This window comes from Chanodichthys erythropterus, chromosome 18, assembly GCF_024489055.1.
Source record: "Chanodichthys erythropterus isolate Z2021 chromosome 18, ASM2448905v1, whole genome shotgun sequence".
Lineage (NCBI taxonomy): Eukaryota > Metazoa > Chordata > Actinopteri > Cypriniformes > Xenocyprididae > Chanodichthys > Chanodichthys erythropterus.
The window spans coordinates 35,704,639-35,731,881 of NC_090238.1; the positions used below are offsets into that span (position 1 = coordinate 35,704,639).

Below are 27,243 nucleotides of genomic sequence, written 5' to 3' on the forward strand. Positions count from 1 at the left end.
TTAAAGTCAGCGACTCTTGACAGGAATGCGCGTCCCCCTGCGCTCAGGCAGAGCGCTCTTCTACTTTATTTTTAACACTTTGGGTGGGTCAAACAGCGGCTGGTGAGAATGAGCGCCGAGCGGCGACCCCTCGCGCAGTCCCTGCCCCTTCAGCAGCTCTCCCCCACCGTGACCTAGACCTCACAGCCTCTCATGGGATTATTATTACCCTTCAAATAACGGACTTTTATTATAAAGACATCGACAAAGAAGCGTTTCATTCTCCTGGATTGTTTTTCATTTGTATTGGTAAGTTTGTTACATGTTAAACTGGGTTTGGTTGTAAAGGTCTTCAGGTTAGGATTGCCAATGTCATTTGATAGCCAGTTAGATGGATTAGGGTATTCAGCTGTTTGTTTTAATCACATTTCATATAGGTTATAGGCTAGCCTGTTTATCTGTGAATAACAAAGCATGTTTAATAATATTAGCTATTGTTCTTGTAGTTAAAGTATCATACTCTTATGGGAAGAGTAGCAACCTGTTGAGCATTGACCTCCAATGTTGAAACTGTGAGCAACTCTTTTGTCCGAGGTCCAAGCTGGTTGTTAGCTGGGCCAAGGTTGGTAGACCACACTTGACCAGCAACAAACCAGCTTGTCATATGAGTTTAAAGCAGTCAAGCTGGATTTTGAAACATAATGATGGTCAATGTTCCAACAGCCTGCTGGATTTTTCCAAGAACCTGCTCTTTGTTTCTCATTAAATAAACAAAAGAAAGTAGTTTCACTGTATTAGTGAACGAAAAACAGCTGTCACTATGTCTTTGAAATAACAATAAAACTAGGTGAGCTGTTTCTACCTCACCTTATAGGGAGAAATGCTGATATAAACACAGTTACTTACTACCCAGAACTTCATAATAAGTTCATTTCAGGAATAGTTTTGTATTATACTGTCCATTAATTGTCTGTTCTGCTTGACTTAAGATCACTGTTCTGCTAAAACCTACTGGACCTTTAAAATAATAGTTTATTTGCATATTAATATACATTTGCATATTTGTTTTCATCGTATGGAAAAAGAGCAGAGTGAATATTCTTTAAAACATCTCTTTAAAGTGGTATTTGTGCCCTCAGTTTACTTTGTTTTAATCTCATTAAAACAAAGAATACTCATGGGTAATACCCATAGCGCCATGGGTTCAGCTGTTCCTACAGTAACATGGAGTGCGTCATGATTCATACCACACCTTGCGGCCTCTCCACTCATGCATACATGAAATACCCCGCTGTGTTGGCTTCCTGCACAGTAGATAGCCACCCTTTCAGCTTTGGATGCAGAATTTGAGCAAAAACACATTGTGACATTATCATGTCAGTGATAGATATCATTAGCTAGAGATTTCACTTTCAATTTTTATTTAACATTTATTGCCATATACTGTTATTTTAGTGACCTAAATATTAAAATGTGTTCACTTTCAATAATCTAGCATATGCAGATTTATAATCACTAAAACAGTTCACCCAAAAGTAAAAAATAAAGTGTGTGCAAATGCAGAGGGTACCTTTTTAAAGAATTAGCTCACTTCAGAATTTAAATTTCCTGATAATTTACTCACCCCCATGTCATCCAAGATGTTTATGTCTTTCTTTCTTCAGTCGAAAAGAAATTAAGGTTTTTGAGGAAAACATTCCAGGATTTTTCTCCATATAGTGGACTTCACTGGGGTTCAACGAGTTGAAGGTCCGAATGTCAGTTTCAGTGCAGCTTCAAAGAGCTCTACATGATCCCATATGAGGAATAAGGGTTTTATCTAGCGAAACGATCGGTCATTTTCTAAAAAAAAAAAGAATTTATATACTTTTTAACCACAAATGCTCATCTTGCACTAGCTTTGTCATGCGCCACGCATGATGTAATCATGTTGGAAAGATTACGCGTGACGTAGGCGGAAATACTGATCCAGTGTTTACAAAGCGAACATGCAAAGACAAAAAAAGGTAAAACAACAATGTTGGACGATTTTGAAGTTGGAGCAGAAAATTAGATTTTCACCCTAGCGTGGTACTTCCACCTTCATCACGTGTGACCAATGTGATTATGCAATGCATGGCACATTTTTTTAGAAAATGGACGATTGTTTCTCTAGATAAGACTCTTATTCCTCGTCTGGGATCATGTAGGGATCTTTGAAGCTGCACTGAAACATTTGGACCTTCAATCCGTTGAACCCCAGTGAAGTCCACTATATGCTATACACTATAAATCCTGGAATGTTTTCCTCAAAAACCTTAATTTCTTTTCAACTGAAGAAAGAAAGATACATAAAAAAGTAAGAAAGATACATAAATATCTTGGATGACATGGGGGTGAGTAAATCATCAGGAAATTTTAATTCTGAAGTGAACTAATCCTTTATTAAGTGAACAACATCTTTAACTTTAACCTGTTTCTCACATAAACTATCGAATGGCTTCAGAAAACAAATCAGCTTTCTGACGTATTTGGAGCTTGACGGTGACTGGTCACTATATAATTACACCGTATGGAAAAGAGCAGCATCAGTATTCTTGAGAATTTCTCCTTTTGTGTTCTGTAGAAGAAATTCATACAGGTTTGGAATGACATTGACAAGTATTCCTTTAAAGCTGTCCCATCTGTCCCTCTCTTTCAGTTAAGATAGCGAAAACGTTGTCATAAACTGTATGTGTGCACGTGAGCACATCGAAGAGACACCATACGCAGAGAGAGCAGCAAAGTTGTGTCTCTTGTGATAACGGGTTTCCCGCTGGTGGGTGGAGAATAGTTCTTTGATAACATCCCCCCTGCGCTGGCCTGATACAGAGAGAAGAGACTGAGAACAACCATTACCCTCTTTCTAAGACCTGTTAGATTCTCCTGTTTCCTCATTTTTTTATCTGTCTGCTGATTGTGTCATAGATTTTTGATTATATATTTACAATTGACATCTCCAGCCCTAGCACTGTGACAGTACACTACCCCTGATGGCCTACTAGAACATTATAGTATGTGCATTTCATTTGATACTGTGCTTTTCAATGCCCAAGATATTTGGAGCCAGCTAAAGCAGGAGTTTTGGATTGTCTGAAGCAGTTCACTGTAAATGTTTAGCTAAGCATTAAGGAAAAAACGCAAGCAAATATCTGATCACGTAGTGTTATGACGAAGTAGGAAAATTTGTGAAGGGTGCTCTTCACATTCTCTTGCTCAGAGAGGGGTTGCCCAGCCCCCCCGTTCAGGGCGATAAGACTACACATGAGCAACATGCCTCACAAAGATAGAACTATCTTAGCAGCTAACCTTCCCCCGCCATTCCACAGTAGTACGCGCAAATACACACCCACATTACGATTGACGGTTAGAGGACATGTGCTGAAAATGGCGGCCTTTGGAATCTCGAGGGTATACATCAATAAGGGTAACAGGAATACATTTTATTAGTTTTATTTTGCCATTTTATAGACAGAGACGAGCAGAGAAGCAGGAAAATACATAGAAGGATGGACAATGAGCCAGTTTCAAAATGGTTGGTTGAATAAGTACCACCACACATTTGCTTATATGTGCATCATAGGTATCACTTACATTTATGTATCATATCATCTAACTTCATAATCTGATTATTGCAAAAGTATTGTTGTTGAAAACAACGAACATGATGTTTGAGGTCTTGCTGCCCACATGCAGTAAGCGTTTGTAAGGATACTGATTTTTAGAAGGCAGCTGTCTGACTCTGAGATGGCGAACAGGAACATGGTTTGTGTAACATTAGCAACACATTATTAGCTGTTTGATAATGTAAGCAAACAAAAGGCTAATCATATTACCGTCATGTGTCTGACATTGTAAAATGCGATACCATCGTGCAGCGTTTACCTCAGTAAGTTGACCGAGTGGATCTCTGAGCTCGTGTGAGTTAAAGTGGGGCAAATTAGCATATTCATAGATCCGCGTATACTGAAGCAAGGATACAGAGTTACATTCAAGCTATTTTAAGGCATGAAGACTTTTTTTTTTTTCACAGGAAAAAATCTTTAAATAAGTCATTTTGGTGATCAAAGATGAGTTTTTGCCCTTTAGGAATGAGTATTGAATGTCTAACTAATATAGTGAGGTGCTATAATGGTCACTTCAGTGCAAAATCTAAAACGTATTCTCCATCTCTTTCACCTTTCAGTTCATCCATCTCTGGCATTCCACTATCTTATCCTCGTGTGGCACGCTGAGGTGTTCGGTCCCTCTCATTCCTTTGCATCTCGATGGCAGCTATGACCTCCACCACAGACTTCGACAATGCTGAAATCACTCAGCAGTACAGCCGCATCAACACCCGATTCGAACTGCCCGATGAAGAGCTTGATAATGACAACAGCTCGGCCAGACTCTTCGAGCGCTCGCGCATTAAAGCTCTTGCAGGTGAGTCGTCTCAGGTGACGTAAAACTGAGCACATGTTGCTTTGGCTTAGATATACAGAGGCCCACAAATGTGCAAATACATATACAGACGTACAGGCAGCTGAACCCTGTGCTCTCTTGACCAGCTAGGATCATTTGCACATACCCAGCATGCCTCTGTATGACTGAGCTGGACAGCTGCCCTCCCCGTCTGTGCCCATAGCTTAGATCTCTGCAATGGCTGCAGGAGCTTGTCATTTTTGGCACACCTGTGGGGTCTGTTGCTCTCAGAAACAGCAGGTTTTAAATAGTGATTTCATGACCAGAATTACAAGCCCCTTTCCAGGGACTAAGTAATCCACACATGGCGCATATAAGTGACAGTACACTATCATATTTTTTTTCTGAAGAAAATGCTTCATAATGCCAGGGTATTACTATAGCTAGGGTGTTGTGAGTGGTTTCTGGAGCATTGTTGGAAGGTTTCTTTCTGGCCTGACTCTAAAGAGACTTCCTCTATGGCTGCATTAACACTTTAAACCAGTTCTGATTTTTGGATTTAGTGCAGAGCATATTTTGTTACATGCATCTAAATAGCAAGAACACATGTCCAATGTAATGTTTTGGATCCAATTTGGGACACTTAATATCCACTGTAACAGAATATTTTTCTTGAGGTATTAGATGTCAAAGAGTTGAAATGCATTTTACATCAAGGAGCAAGTACAGTATATACTTTCCCCCCCAAAGCATTAAAAAATGCAAGGCAAGCAGTTTGGAGAATGGACAGATGGATGGATTAAAAAAAGGCATAAATCAATAACAGTATTTAATGAAGAAATTTTTTTATTATAGTCTACAATTGTATTAAATGCACTGTTGGAGTGCTTTTTTGACCCACTTAAGTGGGCTACATCTTTATATTTTGAAATATGGTTAAGGTGAATGTGCTGACAAACATTTATGGTAAGCTAAAATAAATTCTAATATGATAAAATATATTTTCTATTGAAATGTGTATGTCATGTATTTAAATATATTTTGTAATGATGAAGTTGCAATTTAGTACATTTAAAATATATTAATGTAGTGTATTGTAGTGTACTTCAAGAATGAATTATGCAGTTATTATTTAAGGATGCAGGTCTTTCTGTTTGAAATGCATTAGTGGTGGTGAAGCAAATTCAGGCCTGCTTCTTTAAGCCAAGTGCATGTTGCTGAGCCAGGGCCGGTGTGATGTGTTCTGTTGGTGCGTCTGTACTCTGCTCTTTCTCTAATGCAATTAGAGAGAGTTAAAAAGTGAGGGCGGGTGAGTGAGAGAGAAAGAGAGGGAGGTTCTCATTCTTCACCATTGATTTACAGCTGTTGAACAGACACGCATCCCTCTGAGTATACTAAGTACACTTTGAGTACACAGTCATTAATACATTTGTAGTTTGTATTTACATCAGGCCCAAAACTGCTTATGCACGCACTTACAGTCTGACATCACAATGTATTTGTAACACAAATCGAAACACACACAAACACGCATACACCCATTTGAAGACATTTTAGATGAGTGTGTTTGAGTGTGCGTTATGGGGCAGCCAGGAATGGGGGCATATTATATGCATGGCTGGGGTGCTACTGGGGAGAGGCACAACAGCATCATTGCTAAGTGAAGAGTGAGTGAGGGAGGGAAAGAGAAAGAGAGAGAGAGAAGGAGAAAGAGAGAGGGAGGGAGGGAGGGCGAGAGGACGAGGGAGAAGATAACAGAACTCGAGACAGAAGGAGAGAAGAAGAGTGTCCTGTTTGTCTCGCTGTTTCCCGGCTGTGCGTGTTCATTTAGCGTGTTGAGGATGAGTAGCCCTTGTTTGTGTCGCGCGGTGCCCGTGAGCCAGACCCGGCTGAGGGAGGTCAAACTCAGCTTGAAGACCAGCAGAGAGACCATCGCGATCCGCCCTACCCCAGTTGTCCGGGAGGTCAGCAGCCGGCAGTATACCACGGTGAAAGAAGCCCCATCCCGGACCAGTGCACCAGGGAGCCGGAGCAGGAGCACTCCACCAGTTTATAGGGCCCAGAGCAGGAGAGGGGCCAAAAACAACAGTCCCCACATTCGTGAACCTGAGCACCTACCAGAGAGGAATGGAACTTTACTGGGAATCACACCTAAAGTAGCGCCCATGACTTTCACTCCAGTCTCCTCAACCTCATCATCCTCTTCCTCCTGCACCCTGAGGAGCCATCGGCCCTCACCTCCCCGATCCTCACCATCTTGCCCCCTGTCCCCGTCCCGGAGTATGAGACGAGCACGCTGGCTGAGCTACAGTGCTTCCAACATTTGTTTCAACAACTCCATCCTGGATGGGCGCTTCAGACAACTGCAAGGTAGTGTCCTGGTGGAGTTTTTTTCTCCCACCCTCAAAGAGGGGGCAGTCTTTCCTCGCATACCCCTTTACTACGCCACAGGGGAATTGTGGGATTAGGTAGTGATCCGGAGTAGGTCTGGGAAGGGCTTTAAGGTGGTATGCTTGATTGTTTTCTACTGAGCGCTGTGGGAACTGAAAATCTGGTTTGTCTTTTTATGTACAGTATTTATTAATTTCATTATTTATGCTGTATATACGCCTCATTTGCTCACTAAATATTTATTTGACAAACTCATAAAAAAGACCATTCTGTGCAAAAAATACAACTTGTCCCCTTACCAATCTTTTGATTTCTTGCTGAATGACAAAGTGATTGATACATTAGCAGACTAACCACTGTCTACTTCTTGTCTTCTGCTATTCTTGCTTCTTACAGGAATATGTTTTCTTTGTCTTATCTCTTTCTGTGATTTGGGATCTTCAGCATCAAGGTCTCCTACCTCACTTATTCAGCGCTGTTTATTTTTAGAGAGAAGTTGACTGTCACTTTTAATTTGCGTAAAACTGAGCTTCCTGTTTCTCTCTGATGAGAGAGTTCTTTAATGCTGTGAAACAAAAAGAGCATAGTTCAGAGAGATTGTATTTTTCCATAACTAACCCTAATATTTAGATGCATAGTATGAATGCACAGGGATGAATTAAACTTGACTAAAAACGAAAAAAAAACAAAACAGGCACTATAGTTTGCATACTGTTCTACTGAAGCAGTATGCTTTACTTAGTGGTGTTTTCTAAAGCAAGCATCACTAATATTTTTGGGTTACAATGTTTTATGGAAACCCATTTTAGAGTAAAAAATAAAGTAATTGTTAGATAAAGTAAAGTAAAAATATAGTCACAATTGGTGGATATACAATTGCAACTATGAGAAATAAAGTCGCAAGTACCTAGGACATGGGTGCTACCTAAAATTGAGTGGCTTTTTGCTTGATGGATGATAAATTAATGATAGTTAGATTGAAGGAGGAATTCAAGCCATATCCAAGGACAAGAACATCAAAAAGACCACTTAAAATGCCTACATCGTGGCTGCAGGTTTTACACGGTCAAGCACCACTTACATTGCATCTAAATGTATTGCTTCTGTTTCCTCCCATCACACACCTCTCTGCTACTTGTGACTGTTCTGTGCTACTTGGTGAAATCACATTCAGGTGCTAGTAAGCACCTAATCATGTAGGACCAGAGTCCTCGAAACAATGACTCAGGTTCGACAATTTAGTGAGACTGCAGGTCACAACCAGTGAAGGCTGACTGTGTGTGTGTGTGTGTGTGTGTGGGAGGGGCTTGTAGTGTACAGGGAAAATCCATCAATATAAATATTTCACAGACCTTTCCTGTGAGCTGGAGAGAATATCAGAGATCAGCAGGACCCAAGCAAACTCTATTTAGACTCTGTGCTGTTCTAATGGAGAGAGAGAGAGAATCATTTAGTAGAGGTTAGATTGCAGTCCTGCTGTACAAAGTGTGAACAGGAAGAGGAATCATTTGGCAGTAGTTTAGTCATGAAATATGTAGTGTTGCCGGGCTTATCTCTCTTATTATGCTTTGGCACATCTGGAGCTTTCCTAACTCTGGCAGGAACATGGCAAATTGCACTTTAAAAAGTGAAACTGTACAGCTGGTACCTTAGAGAGCTTTTCCTACCAGACCTGGGGCCGTATTCACAAAACATCTTAAGGCTAAAAGTAGCTCCTAACTTGCTGATTTTGGAGAACCTCTTAAAAATAAGTTCTAAGTCAGTCCTAATTTTAAGACTCCTACATTTTTGCTCTAAGAGTATTTCACAAATAATTTTAAGCTTAAAAACCAGCTCCTTAATCTGTGAAAAGTTAGGGGTAGTTAAGAGGACTCCTTATTCACTTGGACCAAATCACACACAATCCTAAAATGGCTTTTTATGGCAACCCACCTCAGCAATTCGTCCAAGCCTTGGGTGCTGAGCATGTTCTTCATAAATGCAATACATTTTTTGATTTAAAGATTTTTATCTGTGATGACATAACATAAAGGTTTATGTGCAGGCAATATGCATTGAATAATGGAGAATAAAACATTGTCTAGTTGAAAATAAAGTCCTATCGTCATTGCCAATAGCCTTGTGGGCAGCATGGGTGACACAAGTTCCATTCCAGCGCGTGGACCTTTCCCAGTTCCATCCCCCCATTTCTCTCTTCCACTTCGCTTCCTGTCTATTCACTGTCTTATCATAATAAAAAGGCAAAAAATCCCAAAAATAAATAAATAAATAATGTCTGATTACCTGTGTGGGGTTTTACAAGTTCACACTTACAAATGTTCGAATGGAGTAAAAGAGTAAATAAGCATATTTAGCGTGCTGTCTGAGGAGAGGGTTCCGAGCTCGGAATTTAGCCCAAACCCATAGTCCCCCGTATCACCGGCTGAAAAAAAGAAGAGAAAAAAAAAAAAATCAGCCGAGAGTGAGGAGGGATGCAGAAAACTGTCGAGTTAACTAGGTGAGTTGGCTGTGTACATGTATGCCTCCTCTCTTGCTGATTAGCTAGACAATTTGAAAGTGCTCCTCCCAAACTTTGTTTATAAAACATCATTTGTTTCTTGAATTCTGCAATCTCTCGAGATGCAGACATGCAAGAGGCTGACAGTTAGCTTGTTTAATTACTAACCCTTATTCTACATTTTAAAATCTTTATTTGTATATGGCAACATGTTTATTTTAAAATCTTTATTTGAAAATGGCAACACAATACCTCGTTCTACAATATTTCTGTGATAAATCACTGACAGAGACCCCTCCTCTATCTGCCAATCACTGTGGGCATAGTTAGTAAGCATGCTGACATCCATAGCAATGAGGTCAACCCCACTCTTTCTCTAAGTTTAAGATTTCTCTCTGTTCCTTAGTGAAAGTTGGTCTTAGCAGCTTTGTAATAGGTATTAAGAGGAAATTCTTACCTAAGAACTTTTACTGCTATTTAGGAGAACTCTTAGTGTTTGTGAATATGGCCCCTGACCCTTTTACAATAACTTTTCTCTGTGTAACCCAATAAGTCAAGGTTTGGCTGGTTAGCATGGCCTATTAGGCCTGCCTAGTAAATGCTGTACTTATTTTCTCTCTCTCTCTTTTTTTGCAAGCAACATGAATTCATATATTTCATTATATTGCATTATTGTATTATATTGTTTTACCTTTTATGACACAACTCAGTATAGTCACAAGTGAAGGGCTTGGGACGGATTGCCAATCACTGTTGTTATGACAGCTATTTCCTTTGGCTCTAGGGTAATTAACCACATGGCATTTACATCTCTGAAGATCTGGAATCATTTTGGTCTGTAATTGTGCAAATATTTTATTACAGATCTGAAAATGAAAGCTATTTTGTCTCTCTAAAGATGTACTGTCAAAAGTGATTTTGCCACAACATTGTTTTTTACATTGCTTTGTGATCCAGATGGAGGAAACATGCTTTCACACTGTAGTTTTTACATTCAGAGATTATGGAAAAACTTCACCATAATTTAACATGGTTGTAGTTGAGACCACTTCATTCTAGTCCAAGTCCAGGCCAAGATCTGAGTAGGTTGAGTCCGACTCAAGGCAGAGACCAGAAGAGGGTTGAATCTGAGTCAAAACAGAGACCTCAGGAGGAGGCTCTGAATGATTCAGACAGTGTAAATATGCTTTCCTTTGTGGTGAATGAAGACTGGTTTTGCGTCAGTGCCACACACACCTCCGCAGCACACACACCGTGTGCTCTGGTCCAGAGACACAATAGCACAGAGCAGATCATATGCATGAGTTGGCACACACCAAAAAAATATCCAGTGAGTTGTAGTGCAGAAATAGTCTCAAGTTTGAGTCGAGTCCATGACAAGACTAAGATATTGAAAATATGATCTTGGACTCAAGTCTGGTCTCAAGTACTAAACTGTATTAAACTAACATTGTAATTACATGACTGTATTGTGTTGTATGATGGTGCAAAACCTGGATATATGTTGGCAGAACAAGGCCATATATGACAAATAGTCCCTGACTATGATACTGAACTGTTTATCTGTAGTTTAAGCATAAATGGCAAGGTAATGTCTGTAGATGGGCTTAAAAGAATGTATCCTTTCCACTCTCCACCCACTTCCCATTCTTCACATCCTCTCTCTTTTTGTCATTTCCATCCCTCCTTTCCAGTTTCTGCAGCCATAGGATCTGAATCATTTATAAAATGCATCATTAAGAATGCACAATTTTGTTCTTTTTATGGTAGAATCTTAAATAAACGTGGTACTGCAGAATCCTTGCTCAGGGAAAAACACGTGGATATAGGCCTACATACACTATGAAGAATACACATACATAGATTGTACTGTATTTGAGTAAGTAACTATGATTGTGAAAATATGAGCTGTCTTTTTTACTTTATAACTATTTAACTATGCATATTCCTTGTAAATCCACTCTCAATCTAAATGAGTGAATCGCATGAAGGTAAATTTTCACTCCAAAAGCATGAAAATGAAGCCTATTTTTAGGACTATTAAGATTGTTTGCATTGTGATATTATTTTATGTACAAATGAGCACATTGACAATTAAGGGCATTTTACAGTAATGGGATTTTTTTTTTTTTTTTAAATATTATCATTACGGTTCCATTTAGTTCATTTTCCATGCAAATAAAACAAAACAAGTGAAAGTACCAGGCCACATCAGAATAGCTGAATGTTCTTCTCTTGCTGTCAAAACCAGATGAGCGAGAGGCTGTCCAGAAGAAGACCTTTACAAAATGGGTGAATTCCATATTAGCCAGAGTCAGCTGCCGAATCTCAGATCTCTATCTAGACCTGCGGGATGGTAGAATGCTCATAAGGCTACTGGAGGTTCTGTCAGGAGAGAGACTGGTGAGTGTTAAGTGTGTAACGGTGCCAAACCTTGAATTGACCACACCACTGAAGTAATTTCAGTAATGTCTTTGTTTCTTCATATTTCCACCATTCAGCCCAGGCCAACCAAGGGCCGAATGCGCATTCACTGTCTGGAGAATGTGGATAAAGCTCTACAGTTTTTAAAGGAGCAGAGGGTGCACTTAGAGAACATGGGATCACATGATATTGTAGATGGGAATCACCGGCTCATCCTGGGCCTCATCTGGACCATCATTCTTCGCTTCCAGGTCAGCTAATCATTCTGATAAGCTCTATTCATTCTGTGGATCTAAATATGATTTAAACTGAAAAACACAGAATAAGGAAAGTTTAGATATTGAAACTAACATAAAACATTGGACTGGTTATAAAACACAGTCCAAACAATCCAAACTTTCTGATATTACAGTAGACCTACAGCAGAGTTTCTGTGTTGCGTCTTAGGCTGATGGGACAAGCTTACATTTATTTGGCTGATTGGAAAAGCTTATATTTATTTTTAATCCCTCAGTTTGATAGCAGGATATTTTTAGTCCAGCCACTTCAAACAGTGTAGTCTGCTACATAATTCAGATCCTCAAAAATGAAAGGAAAAAGACCAGAATGGGAATTGTTGACTGCTCTTTATTCTGCCTAGTTCCCACAGCAATGTACAAACTATTGAGACATAAAAAGTCACAATCTAAATAAAGTAACAATGCCTCTGCACATCTAAGAATGGATGCCCAGGGGCGAATTACAGTAGCTTGTCTAATTAATTTAAAGTACATGGTTTTATTATTGCTTTTAAATGCTTTAAAACAGAAGGAAAGTCTAGTTGACAGGAGTATTGTAGAGGAATGAATATAGTTTAATTGCTCATGTGGGATTTATTTTAGTTTATGTTCTTTCTTTCCTCATGTGCATACAGATTCAAGACATTATAGTAGAGACAGGACAAGCTGACCAGACAGGCCGGCTAGAGACCCGCTCGGCCAAAGATGCACTGCTCCTCTGGTGCCAGATGAAGACTGCAGGGTAGGACAACAATTGCTGTACTTCAGTAGTAATGAATTTGACAGTATTTTGTGTTTGCAGATGGATTTGTCTGATATTGTTTTGTATCTGCAGGTACCCCAATGTAAACATCACCAATTTCACCACAAGCTGGAAAGACGGCATGGCTTTCAACGCTCTCATTCACAAACACAGGTGATAAATACCAAGAGAAAAGATAAAATTCCAAGACAAAATATAAATATTAACATAAAAGATAGCTTGTGGAGACATTGCTTTGTGGTTAGGAGAGATGAAATGACACACTGAGCTGATGTGCTCATATGGATGTCAATTGTTTCTTTTATTCATTCATCAAGTTCCTCCAAGACCAGTTTTACAGGTAACAAATAGTTGCCACTTAATTGAAACATAAATAAAAACCCAATTAAACCTCCTGAGCAATAAAAGAACAACCAATGAGAAATGAAACTGATCCTGTTCTACCCTCTTGCCTTGTCTTCTTTATACTATATATCTATTTTTTATTGATAGAAAACCAAATAATCTCTCCTCTCCTTACATTTGTATTCTCATTTCACTCCATCAGGCCAGATCTGGTGGACTATGGCAATCTACAGAGGTCCAACCCCACTCACAACCTTCAGCAGGCATTTAACCTAGCCGAACAAAAACTTGGTGTCACCAAGCTCCTGGACCCAGAAGGCAAATAACACCTTTTGACTATTAAGTCAAAACTTATAATAATTACTATGGAGATAACATTTTTATGTTGTATTGTTTGCAGATGTGTTCACTGAGAACCCAGATGAGAAGTCCATAATCACATACGTTGTTGCATTTTACCACTACTTCTCTAAGATGAAAGCTCTGGCAGTTGAGGGAAAGCGAGTTGGGAAGGTGCAAAATTTTAGCCAGTCCATTTCCATGAGAATGTGTGTATTTAATTCAAGAGGACATTTGGATTGATCTATACTCATATTCTCCAGGTGCTGGACCAGGCCATTGAAACAGAGAAGATGATTGAGAAGTATGAGACATTGTCATCTGACCTGCTAACATGGATTGAGCAAACCATCATTGTGCTGAACAACCGCAAGCTTGCTAACTCCCTTACAGGCGTCCAGCAGCAACTGCAGGCTTTCAACTCTTACCGTACCGTGGAGAAACCACCTAAGTAATTCAGAATAAAAATGAACAAAAATCTCCTCTTTTGTAGTACCATTAAGCAACCAACTTGAATTAATTTTTAACTCTTGCTCTTCAGGTTTCAGGAGAAAGGCAACTTGGAAGTACTGCTGTTTACCATCCAGAGCAGAATGAGGGCCAACAATCAGAGAGTCTACACACCTAAAGAGGGTGCACTGGTGTCAGATATCAACAAGGTGAGATGCTAAGATTAATGCTGCATTCATTTAAACTCAGAAAGTATGAACTTCCAACCTCCAATTAGGGAAAGTGCAAACTAATGCCACTTAAAGTCAGACTTTGAACTTGGAAACTTAGAAACGTCCCTTTATTACTTTACAATAGAACTTATTAGCTTTTCTGTTGATAAATGTACATCTGCAAAAACAAACTTTGTCACTTTGCACTTTTTCTACATCTCTGTATCTTCTAAACATCAAACAATAGAATATGGTGGTTATCTGGTGAAGTAGGAATATCCCATACCTGACTTTCAATGGAAGGCACTATAAGCTCCAGGAATTACATCAATCAAATCATAAGAAACACATCAAAAGGACAATCAAAAGGACACCTGCTAGCCCCAACCACTTTGGTTAAATTTTCTGCAGGCACAGTGACAGAGGTTGAACATGTTATTCATTCCAGTGGTCTGAAAGGCTCTGAGCTGTTTGAATGTGTGTGTGTGCGCCTTTGTTCTTAGGCTTGGGAGCGGTTGGAGAAGGCAGAACACGACCGTGAGCGGGTCCTAAGAGATGAACTCATTAGGCAGGAGAAGCTGGAGCAGATGGCTCGTCGCTTTGACAGGAAGGCAGCCATGAGAGAGACCTGGCTTCAAGAAAATCAGAGACTAGTTTCACAGGTAACTAACTTTCCACAGCTTCTGTCATTTGTCAGATGAAATGTGCAGAGAGATACCCATCTTTTCATGGTTGCAACACCTGAAGATTAAAATGAATGATCATTATTTTGCTTTCTACTGTGAAGGACAACTTTGGCTATGACTTACCAGCAGTGGAGGCAGCTAAGAAGAAACATGATGCCATAGAGACAGACATTGCTGCATATGAAGAACGTGTTCAGGCACTGGTGGCCCTGTCTAAAGAACTGGAAGCAGAACGATACCATGATGCTAAACGCATTGATGCTAGAAAAGACAATATCTTGAGGCTGTGGGACTACCTGCAGGAGCTCTTGAAAGCTCGCAGAGGTCGTCTAGACAAGAATCTCACCCTTCAGAGTATCTTCCAGGAGATGCTCTACATCATCAGCTGGATGGATGAAATGAAGGTAGGAATAGTGAATAGTGTGCTTGATTTATATGATTTAATTTATATTATGCTAATATTATGGTAGCATTGTAACTCATGTAATTGAAGCAAAAAGCGTAATTTAAACTACTTCTTATTGGACATTTGTTCTTCAGAGCCGACTCTTGTCCCCAGACTTTGGAAAACAGTTATTGGAAGTGGAAGACTTGCTGCAGAAACATTCGTTGGTAGAGGCTGATATAGCAGTGCAGGCAGAAAGAGTACGATCAGCCAATGCAGCTGCTCTTAAATTTGCCAATGGTGATAGTAAGTACAGTTGAACCCTTATGTACTTAGTTGTTTACTTGGGTGATGTAGGTGTGAAATCTTTACATACTATTCATTGGTTTTTTACTTTTTTGCTCTTGATTGTCAAGGTTATAAACCATGTGACCCACAAGTGATCCGTGATCGGGTACAACACTTGGACCTGTGCTACCAGGAGTTGTGTGCTCTGGCAGCTCAGAGGAAAGCACGTCTGGAGCAGTCACGACGGCTTTGGAACTTTTTATGGGAAATTGCAGAGTTGGAGAGTTGGATTCGGGAAAAGGAACACATTTTCTCCTCTCTTGACTATGGTAAGGACCTGACCAGTGTGCTGGTACTGCAGAGCAAACACAGTGTCTTTGAGAATGAGCTTGCTGCTGGACGGGACAACTTGAAGCAGGTGATGGATGAAGGAGAGAGCATGATCCAGGCCAAGCACTTGGGTTCCCCCAAAGTGCAACAGCGCATGGATGATGTCCGAAGACAGTGGCAACAGCTGGAGGAACTGGCTGCCTTCCGTAAGCAGAATCTGCAAGACACGCAACGCTTCTTCCAGTTTCAGGGCGATGCTGATGACCTCAAGGCCTGGCTGGTTGATGCTATGCGGCAGATGAGCAGTGACGATGTTGGGCATGATGAATATACTACCCAGCGACTTCTTAAGAAACATCGTGACTTAAGAGATGAGGCCGCTAAAAATGGTGCCACCATTGATGCTCTATCCAAACAGGCCAATGCACTTCCCGAGGAACTAAGGAACACACCAGACATCCAGGGGCGTTTGAATGATATCCGGGATATGTATATTGAGCTTCTGACCCTATCAGACCTGAGGCAAAAGAAACTGGATGACACCATGGCTCTTTACACTATCTTCAGTGAGACAGACGCTTGTGAGCTCTGGATGGGCCAGAAGGAGACCTGGCTGGTTGGGTTAGAGACACCTGAGAATTTGGAAGATTTAGAAATTGTACAAAACAGGTATGGCTACTGGTTTTATGAACCCAGAGACATAACTGTAAGTGTGTTTCATAAACTGGAAAACTATTCTAATTCATGCCACTGTCATAAAATTATTTTCTGTTTGTTGGTAGGCTAAGCATTCTTGCTCAAGAAATGGATAACATGCAGGCTCGGGTTGATAACGTCAATAAGGCAGCCAAGCAACTCGAAGATAGCAGACATCCACAAACAAAACAAGTGAAAGACTGTCAAATTCGTCTCAATAAGAGGTATGAATTACAATCCCGGATATGAATGCCAGTTCAAATTGAAATACTTTATAAACGGTTCCTCTTTTCTTCTTATAGGTGGGAAGCTTTTAAAGCAATGGTGGAGGATAAGAAACGCAAAGTAGATTCAGCCCTCAGCCTACATAACTATGATCTTGAATGTGATGAGACGGAGTCATGGATAAAAGAAAAGACACGAGTCATTGAGTCTACACAGGACCTTGGGAATGACCTGGCTGCAGTCATTACCATTCAGAGGAAGCTCTTTGGCATGGAAAGAGACCTTGCTGCCATCCAAGATAAGTTGGATTTCCTGCATGATGAGGCCCAGAAGCTTGTGAAGGAACACCCAGAAAATGCTTCTGATATACTTGCCAGACAGGATGAGTTGGATGCTGCATGGGATGCCTTGAAACGTACCCTGAAAGACCGTGAAGACTCTCTTGGGGAGGTCAGCAAGCTGCAGACCTTCCTACAGGACATGGATGATTTTCAAGCCTGGCTGTTCAAGACACAGAAGGCTGTTGCATCTGAAGATATGCCTGATGGTTTACCAGAGGCTGAGCAGTTTCTGAGTCTCCATGATGCTGTGAGGGATGATATGGATGGCCATGAGGAAGACTATCATCGTGTGAGGGATACGGGAGTAGCTGTCATTCAGGGGCAAGAAGATGATCCTCAGTACCAGCAGCTGGAGCAGAGGTTGGAGGGTCTTGATAAGGGCTGGGATGAACTGCACAAAATGTGGGATAGCCGCAAGAACTTCCTAGATCAGGGTCTCGGCTTCCAACAATTCATGAGGGATGCCAAGCAGGCTGAGGCCATCTTAAATAACCAGGTATACATATACATAGTTTTCATCTATAATCAAAATAGATGTAATTTTGTCATGCTGTTTTCTCTTCATAAGAAGAGTCATTTTAAAGAAACCAAACCTTGCTAACAGGTTAAATATTCTTTGCTAATGACCTTCAATTGCCATTCCATAACATTTTTCCTCCCTTTTAATGTCTCCTTCTGCATTTTTTCTGTACTTCTCGAAAGGAATACACTCTAGCCCACACTGACAAGCCTGACACACTGGATGGAGCAGAAAAGGCCCTGAAGAAACATGAGGACTTTGTTACCACCATGGATGCTAATGAAGAGAAGATACTCAGCACACTGGAGACTGGTCAGAGACTGGTGGACAGTGGAAACCTTTACTCAGGAAGGGTGAAAGACAAGATGGGCTCCATTGAGGATAGGTCTGTTTTTTATATTATTTAATATATTTTACATCCAAGGTCAGACAGAACATTTTTCTGTGACCTTGCATATGGGCTGTCCACAAAAATAAACTTTTTTATTCTAAATTCCATACTTACAGAGACAGTAAAAGAAAAACATAATTTTCCATTCAATAGGCTTCAGCATCCCCACGACCCCAGATAGGACAAGTGGTTTGGAAAATGAATGGATCAATGGGTGGATTTTCAGTTCACTATGGATTACTGTGACAACAAAACAATTACATAAGGGCCTTAGAAATGTAACAATCAATGAAAGATTTAAATTGCTCATCTGGACTAGTATATAAATTGGCATGACAGGAACCTTTTTACTTGTGCTGAATCAGCAGCGAGTGAGAGAAGCAAAATTCTCTAAAGGAGTGGCCTACATTTTCCCCTATTTGCCCAGGCAGTCTGTAACTCCTTAAGATGGGCGCCTGCCCTGATGGGTATTGATCTCTTTGTGAAAGTACACCTAATCCATTGGGTTATGTTGCTCTTTTAAAGTGTTCTCTTTAAAGTGGCAATGGAGGAGTAAAGAAAAGCCATGTCAATGTCTGCTTGTGTTTACATTTAACCATATACATTTCTACACCACTTTGCACTTGAGACATACCAGTAAATATCCAATGTATTTGTGTGTATATGACTTTAGATACAACAAGAACAAAGACAAAGCCAATGAAGTCTCAGGGAAACTCAAAGACAACAGGGAACTTCAGCACTTCCTTCAGAACACCCAGGATGTAAGCAATACTTTTCTCAGTTTTCATTTGGAAGATCTCACAGCTTTTCTTCTAATAAAAGGTTCTTTGTGACATTTCTCTCATTCAATAAACATTTACTTCTTTCATTTAGCTTACACTGTGGATAAATGAGAAAATGCTGACTGCACAGGATACATCATATGATGAGGCTCGAAACCTCCATAGCAAGTGGCAAAAGCACCAAGCCTTCATGGCAGAGCTTGCATCGAACAAGGATTGGCTTCACAACATTGATAAGGTATATAGCAATTTTATGTGTACCATATCTTTAATAGAGCACAGCAGTTGGGTGTCAAAAATAAGGATTTTCTCCATAGCAGAAATTATTTAACAATATCTCTCATAGTCAGACCTACAATGAGCTCTGATGAATTATTAAATGGTGATATAAGATTCTGTTGAAGCCTTTGGTTCACATTATTTTAAAATTGTGTGGACTGGCCCCTTCTACTGTGTACCATAATCTCAATAATTCTCTAGTATCAATGTATTGAAATGAGTGAAAAAATAGTGTGTACATTGAACCATGCTTGTATATTTAGGAGGGACAAGAACTGATGGAATCCAAGCCTGAGTTTGAGCCCATTGTTATGGATCGTCTTGCTAAGCTTCATGAACTATGGGATAAGCTGGAGAGCACCACAGAAGAGAAGGCTCGGCTGCTGTTCGACGCAAACCGTTCTGAGCTGTTTGATCAGAGCCTGGCTGACCTAAAGAAATGGTTGGCTAAATTGCAGCAGCAGCTCCAGGGTGATGTGGACGAAGAAGTGAAGGATCTTACCAGTGCCAACATCCTACTGAAGAAGCATCAGGTGTGACATTAGATTTGTTATTTTGTCAATGTGTTGTGTGTGTTACATTTCTACAGTAGATTACCTAATTTAATGTACAATAATGGTCTGTTATGGTATGTTTATTGTTCTTCCATCTCTGGTGGTAGTTTAAAAGATACTGCATAAATATGCCATTTTCTCCCCTAGATTACAGAGAATCAAGTTCGGGATCGTGCACGGGAGCTTGAAGAACTTCAGGAAGCTGTACAGCAGCATGCTTCACTTAGAGAGGACCAACCCGAGCTTGAGGTTGAGCAGCAAACACTTCAGAGTGACTTTCAGAAGCTCCTCACACCTCTCGCCCAACGCAAGGGAAAGCTGGAGGCCGCCAAGGCAGTGCACCAGTTCTTCAGAGATCTTGCAGATGAGATAGTATGTATATACTTAGCATACCCAAACTACAGCTTTTCAGAATGCATCATTATTTTTTTTTATTATTATTTTTACTTTTTTATTATTATTTTTACTTTTTTTTCTCTTACATACAAGTTTTCATTTGTTCTCCTCAGCTCTGGGTTAATGAGAGGCTACCAATAGCAATGTCAGAGGATCATGGCAATAATCTTCAGACTGTCCAACTTCTGCTCAAAAAGAACCAAGTGAGATTTCCTTTTTTATTTTACTTACCCTCACAATTCATTTCTGATCATCCATGACTTGACAACATGGTCTATTTCTATGACTTATTATTGGAAATCATTTATAGTATATTTATTATATATCCCACCTACCCTTTTCATATACACCGTTCATATCCTGTACAGTCTCTACAAAAGGAGATTGACGGTCACCAGCCACGCATTGATGAAGTGTTAGAGCGTGGCCAGCGAATGGTGGCAGCAGCAGAGGGCAGTCCAGAGGAAGAACACATGTCTGAGGAGATGAAGAAGCTTCAGGAGGTGTGGGCAAAGCTGCAGGATGAGATGGCCAAACGTAGAGCACGGCTCTATGGCTCTAATGAGGCCCAGCAGTATTACAATGATGCAGATGAAGCTGAGGCCTGGATAGGGGAACAAGAACTCTACATGATTGCTGATGAAAAGGCTAAGGTAAGACTATGGCAGACTGCAAGAGCCTATGAAGAAAAAATCTTCAAAATGCCAAGTTATGTCAAATCTGTACTGGCTCCAAATTCTGTGTGAAGTGCTGCCATAAAAGCCGTACTAAAATAAACTGTCTCTGACAATTATTCTCTCTGGATTGTAGGATGAACAGAGTGCTTTGATCATGCTGAAGCGACACCTGCTTATGAAGCAGACAGTGGATGACTATGCATACTCCATCCAGCAGTTGGCAGATCGTGCCCAGAAGATGCTGGCTGAAGAGCACCCAGATGGGTATTTTGGACTGATTGCATGCCAGAAAACATGCAATATATATATTATATATTTAAAGAATTTATTGCATATTGAGATGGGGGGGCAAGCTAAACTAATCCATGAGGCAGCCCAATGTAAGTTAAAACACTCCATAACAAAAATTAATCTCTATATGTCTGTATGTAAAGTGAGGCCATCATCCGGAGACAAGGGCAAGTTGATAAGCAGTATGCTGGGCTGAAGGAGCAAGCAGAGGACCGAAAAAAGAAGCTGGACCACACATATCATAATTTCTTGCTGAGCCGTGAAGTGGAGGATCTTGAGCAGTGGATTGCAGAGCGTGATGTGATAGCCTCTTCAGAAGAGATGGGCCAAGACCTTGACCATGTGACGGTAAAGCAGAACTTACCCACACACATAAGCACATTTACTACCTCTCACACAAGAGAATGTCTTGTAATGTGCAATGCAAGAATTTGCATATTCAGCACTAGTTTATTGTGTTGTTAAAGTCATACTTATCAATATTTTAGATCCTGCGAGATAAGTTCAGGGAGTTTGCACGGGAGACAGGAACAGTGGGTCAAGAACGTGTAGACACTGTAAACCAGATCATAGATGATCTGATCGAAGCAGGCCACAGTGAGTCAGCAACCATGGCGGAGTGGAAGGATGGAGTCAATGAGAGTTGGGCAGATCTGCTGGAACTCATCGACACTCGTGCGCAGCTCCTCACAGCCTCCTATGACCTGCTTAAGTAAGTATAGAAGAACTAAATAGATTTATAATCTTAAAATATTATAATTATTTTACAGTATCTTCACCTGTTAAAGATGTTGTATGGGGTAGAGAAACTGACTGGAAATCATTATGTTCTGTGAATTTGGCCAGGTATTTTTATGATGGGAAGGAGTTGGTCGCTCACATTGAGGAAAAGAAGAATGAGCTTCCTGATGATCTGGGAGAAGACTTTAGCAAAGCAGAGTCCTTCCACCGAATGCATGCTGCATTTGAGAGGGATATAAGCTCCCTGGGAAAACAGGCAAGGAAAACACATTACATGAACAACTGGTTCTCATAATCAGTTTTATGTTTTCATCTCAAGAAAACTCAAATGCTATACATTGAAAAGTTATGGATGTTCCACATTTCTTTCCTTGCAGGTCAAACAGTTCCAGGAGACTGCAACAAGACTGCATGCCCAATATGCAGGAGATCAGGCCACTGCTATTCAAGCAAGTGAGAAAGAGGTTGTGGAAGCCTGGAAGGGTCTGTTGGATGCTTGCGCAGGTAGGAGAAAGCGACTGGAGGATACAGCAGACAAGTTCCGCTTCTTCACCATGGTGAGGGACCTGCTGGCCTGGATGGAAAGCATCATACAGCAGATAGAGACACAGGAAAAGCCACGGTAAGAAAATGTGTCATTGTGGTCATTGCAGTAGAGGTGTCCATGTTCCTCTTTGTGATGAGGTTTGTTTCTTGTTGCCCACTGAAGAGATGTCTCCTCAGTGGAGCTCCTAATGAAGTATCACCAAGGAATCCGTGCTGAGATTGAGACCCGTGGACCAAAGCTTAATCAGTGTGTAGAACTAGGCCAAGCCCTCCTGGAACGCAAGCACAAGGACTCTGTAGAGGTAACCAGACACAGGATGTAACAGCTTAGCTGCCTGCCATGACAAAGTGTCCAGTGGGTCTCATACATTTTCAATTATACTTGAACTCACAGATTAAAGAGAAGCTGATGCAACTGGTAGAGAAGAGGAAAGAGATGATGCTCAAATGGGATGATAGATGGGATTGGCTTAGACTTTGTAAGTCCACAAATGTCAGCATACACACATGAAAAGACACACACTAATAGTGCTCACAGCTGCTCATAAGTATATGTCCTTCTAGTGTTGGAGGTATGTCAGTTTGCTCGGGATGCATCTGTGGCAGAGGCCTGGCTGATTGCCCAGGAGCCATATGTGGCCAGCAGAGATCTAGGCGAGACAGTGGATGAGGTCGAAAAACTGCTCAAGAGGCATGAAGCCTTTGAGAAATCCACTGCTACATGGGAAGAGCGTTTCTCAGCACTGGAACGGCTTACAACAGTATGTGTTGTGTGTGTTTTTAACTTCGACATGTTTTAAACTCATCCCACACCATTTGTGCAACAGACATTAATAATACCTCAAATCATGTTAATTGTTTGGACTGGCAGGCACCACTCAAAAAAAAAAAGTTATTGAATATTTATAATCTGTTGTAGTTGGAGCTGTTGGAAATTCGGAAACAACAACTGGACATACAACAGTACAGACAAGAGGCGGAGAAAGACAGCAGGTAAACATAAGATCTGGGGAACACTGTACTTCCCTTCCTCCATATCCTATACTAAAATTTGACATTTAACCCCCAGGAGAGAAGACACAGGTTTTGCAGAGGAGTCCTCACAACTCTACCCCACAGAAGAACAGTCTCTGGTGAGTTTAGTGCAACTTTTTATATTAGAATCTTGCCATCTTCTTTCATTCTTCATGTCAGATTTACTTTCACATTTCATATTGTCATCTCTTTATGCAAATACAGCACACAATAGCCTACAAAATATAAATTTACTCCTTTTCTACTGTAAAATGTTTGTTAGAATATTAAATGTAATAATGTAATACTTCTTAATTTGTACCTGAACTTTGTTCTTATGTGATCTTCAGTCTGGTTTAGGAATAATAGAGCCTAGTTCCGGCGGAGTTGATGGCACAGCAGGGGACTCCACTGTGCCTTTGATCTCAGAGATGCAGGAAAGTGGCTCACTAGAGTTGGACCCTTCCACATCCATTCAGGTTACCAAAGAGACAGAAAAAGCTGCCACACTTCCCACTGAATCTTCACAAGTTCAACCAGTCTTGATGGAGGGAACTCTAGCACGCAAACATGAGATGGAAGGACATAATAAGAAGGCATCCAACAGGTTAGCTGTTGTTTTTGTTGACCATGTAATTGACCCTTCGCAAAGACCAGCCCCCCTTAGTTACTGTTGCTTTGTCCGACAAGCAATGGTGCTGTCACGCCACACAGAGGGAAAAATACATCGCAGAGCAAAGAGGATACTGACAACACGTCAACAGACAAGACAGAGCAGGTTACTTATGATATTAAACAAGTCCCAGCTTTCAAACTGTGTAGTTATTAAAGAAATTCAAACAATAAAAATCGTTTTGTGGCTCTTTAATGTGTCGTGACCATGGTCGTGACAGATTGCTGTAACGCCTCAGCTCAAGAGGCTCGTTAACCGATCATCTCTTGCTACTAGTCCATTTATAGCGTCAAATAAACATGAATGAACATGAGAATGAATATTGTTTCAAACGCGTAAAGACGTCAATATACACAATTTTTCAAGTTTAACTCCACCGAGGTTAATCTTCTAACTACTTGCTGCTTTGTCGGACAAAATGGCGGATGCAGCGTTCTGATCGGTTAGATAGCTTGTCACTCAAACTCCTGGTGAAGGGTTAATTATTGTTGTTTGCTGAGGTATCACAAGTACTATTGTTGTTGATACTTTGAACAAATTCCTAGTCTTTAAGTATTAAACTTCAGCACATAAATAATACCTCAAATCATGCTACAAGTTGAAGTTGAGATTACTGTTTACTTCTTTAAGTGAACAAACTTGTAATTTTCATCTGGCAGACAATAAAACAGATAAAAATATATATATATATACTACAGTGCTATATTGAAGGACCCAAGCAATATCTATCACAGTGACTGGGCTCTTTTGACTTGAACCATGAGGACCACCCAGAACACCCTAGCATTGTAGCAGAGAGTTTTGCACAGACAGCCATTTACATTTTCAGAAGAAATCTATTTGTCTTGATTAAGTATAATGCTTCAAGATACATTTTCAGTCACACAAAGTACTTATCATTCTTTATTCAAACTGTCCATCCTCTCATCTCTCAGGTCCTGGAACAACATTTACTGTGTGCTCAAGTCTGGACAGCTCTCTGCCTACAAGGATGCCAAGAGCTTTAGTCACAGTGTCACCTACCATGGCGAGGAACCCCTGACCCTCACCAATGCTTCATGTGAGATCTTGACCAACTATAAGAAAAAGAAGCAGGTGTTCAAACTCCGGTAAGGGTGTTGGTTATCAATCTTTATAATTAGTCAAATATAAAATGTATTTAAGTGTTGGTATATTACATATAGGCATTGCCTACCTGTTTTATCCTTGTTCCATTTGCTGCTTTATTAGACTTGAAGATGGAAGTGAATATCTGTTCCAGTGCAAAGATGAGGTGAGCTATTGACTGCTTCTTCTAATTAGTCCCTAATTAGTAGTGTAATCTTTGAAATAAGCAAATGAACAACTTTAATGGTGGTATATATATGTTTTGTCTCCACAGGAGGAGCTCCAGAACTGGACTAAGGCTATAGAGCAGGCAGCACAAGCTCTGACAGAAGAACCAGTTGCAGGGCCATCAGGAGTGAAGGCACAAAGCCTACCTCCACCTTCTTCCACTACACTAGAGGTCCCCTCAACCAAGAAGGAAAAAGAGAAGAGGTTTAGTCTGTTTGCTAAGAAGAAATAAACTCCTGGACAGAATGTGACACAGGTGAAATGGAACAGATTTTTAACACCATTTTTTTTTTTTTTACATTATATTAATTTGTAAGAATCTAGCTATATGAAATGTAGATTACACTGCTGCCTGTATCTAAGCTATTGAGGTGTTGCTAATGTCCACATATATTGCTCTTTTATGTTTTATTATATTTTCCTATACTAGAGACACATACCACATTCACTCTGTATACAAATAAAAGCACAGGAACCTGATCAAATTTAATCAAAAATATTTGTAGGAAAAAAATGTTTTCTTTTTGTCATGATTTTGTATGTGTTGAGTTTCTTCTAGGCATGCTTCAGTATGTATTTTGACTATAAATAACATGCATATTTTTGTTAATCTGCCTTATTCCTTTAAAATGGTTGCAAATGTAATACTGTGTTCTTTGCATTGGAACTTATAGAATTTTCATAGACGGGAGAGGAGTTTCTTTTTGTAAATGGAGCTCAGTTAGCAGGATATGTGGCAATGAAGGTGCATGGCATTAACATGAAATATAGGCAAAAAGCACAGTGTTTAGTGTGCTTTAAGACTGTGCTAAGTGTTTTAAAAGCTATTTCCACTATTCCAACAAACAAATGAATATTAATATTATAATAATATTATATTCAAATGTGAACATACTAATGCTATTATATATTAATGCATTAAGATGTACAGTTATGGTACTAAAGAAAAGACAAAGATGCGAAGGGCAGATTTTTTTTGTTGTTGTTCCAAAACCTCAGCTATGATAAATGTGACTTTTACAAAGCATGAACTGATATATTTATTTAATATGGTGCTATATCTTTAAGATAAGAGTTTTACCCTCTCATAACTCAGGTTCCCCAGTATGGCTGTCACAGGCCTAAAATGAAATGCCCTTACACTAAGGCAGCAAAACCATTATAAGCACTAAAACATATCTCTCACATCATCATAACAATAATTAAAATTCAAAAGAGATGTGTACAGCTTTAATTATGCAGTATAAATCAAACTTGTAGCCAGTGAATGTTTGAAAACATGGAGAATAGTGTGTCATATGAATATGAATGTAGAAGTAATGGTAGAGGGAAATAATAATTATAATTTTATAATGATCATAAAACATCCTACATACATGAAATTAATTCCTATATCCAGATCATACTAACGAAACATTCATTATGCATACTTATATTTTATTTGTCACACACGTTTCTGAAAGGTCATACCAAGTTATCTTTAGTACATAGTCTAATCTTCTGATTAAAATTGAAGTGCCCTGTTAACAAAGTCTTAGTTTCTCTCAGTATTATATATTAACCTTGAAGTATATCTGTACCGTTTCTGCCAGGCACTGCAAGCTAAAACAAGTAATGTTTTAAAGTAAAATGCAGAACAGTAGTTAAATTTCATCTCACTTTTGGGTTTTGGATATGAATACGTTTACAGAGTCATGTTATGAGGGTCAGCGTGGTGCTTCATTACAGTGGTGTTTTTTTGTTGTTGTTGGCCACTACATCCCGGACCTCCAGATCTTTCTGTTTTATTGCTTTAAATGCACTGCAGTCTACTTTAGAATGAACTCCCTTTCAACTAATATGCCTCCATTCTCTATTCTCCTTTTATATCTGTATGTTCAATGCAAAATCACATATAATAAGTTGAAAACAAGGTATGACTCATTTTGGGAGTATGAATAATCAATAAACTCTGTTTGCAGTAACCTTTGCCCCTTGTTCTGTGTTTAAT

The 27,243-nt window shown here is 39.9% G+C and overlaps 1 protein-coding gene across 3 annotated transcripts; it reads left to right on the forward strand.

Annotated features, from left to right (window-relative positions):
* Window positions 1–27,243, forward strand: sptb (spectrin, beta, erythrocytic). Of its 3 annotated transcripts, XM_067366645.1 has the most exons (37): window positions 1–288; window positions 4,184–4,422; window positions 11,541–11,692; window positions 11,791–11,964; window positions 12,627–12,733; window positions 12,827–12,907; window positions 13,302–13,417; window positions 13,500–13,612; window positions 13,702–13,889; window positions 13,980–14,097; window positions 14,604–14,762; window positions 14,888–15,190; window positions 15,327–15,477; window positions 15,588–16,458; window positions 16,572–16,709; window positions 16,788–17,547; window positions 17,754–17,956; window positions 18,636–18,726; window positions 18,839–18,985; window positions 19,290–19,559; window positions 19,728–19,952; window positions 20,090–20,179; window positions 20,345–20,629; window positions 20,787–20,917; window positions 21,088–21,292; window positions 21,433–21,656; window positions 21,791–21,941; window positions 22,063–22,307; window positions 22,395–22,533; window positions 22,626–22,710; window positions 22,796–22,992; window positions 23,151–23,224; window positions 23,301–23,364; window positions 23,596–23,852; window positions 24,854–25,027; window positions 25,149–25,191; window positions 25,300–27,242. In XM_067366645.1, the coding sequence occupies exons 2-37, from the start codon at window positions 4,266–4,268 to the stop codon at window positions 25,483–25,485; spliced, it is 7,074 nt and encodes a 2,357-aa protein (XP_067222746.1). In that variant the 5' UTR covers window positions 1–288; window positions 4,184–4,265; the 3' UTR covers window positions 25,486–27,242. The 3 variants fall into 3 exon arrangements, with proteins under 3 accessions (XP_067222746.1, XP_067222747.1, XP_067222748.1); XM_067366646.1 differs by lacking the exon at window positions 11,541–11,692; XM_067366647.1 differs by lacking the exons at window positions 1–288; window positions 4,184–4,422 and adding an exon at window positions 6,223–6,771 and having other exon boundaries at window positions 25,300–27,243.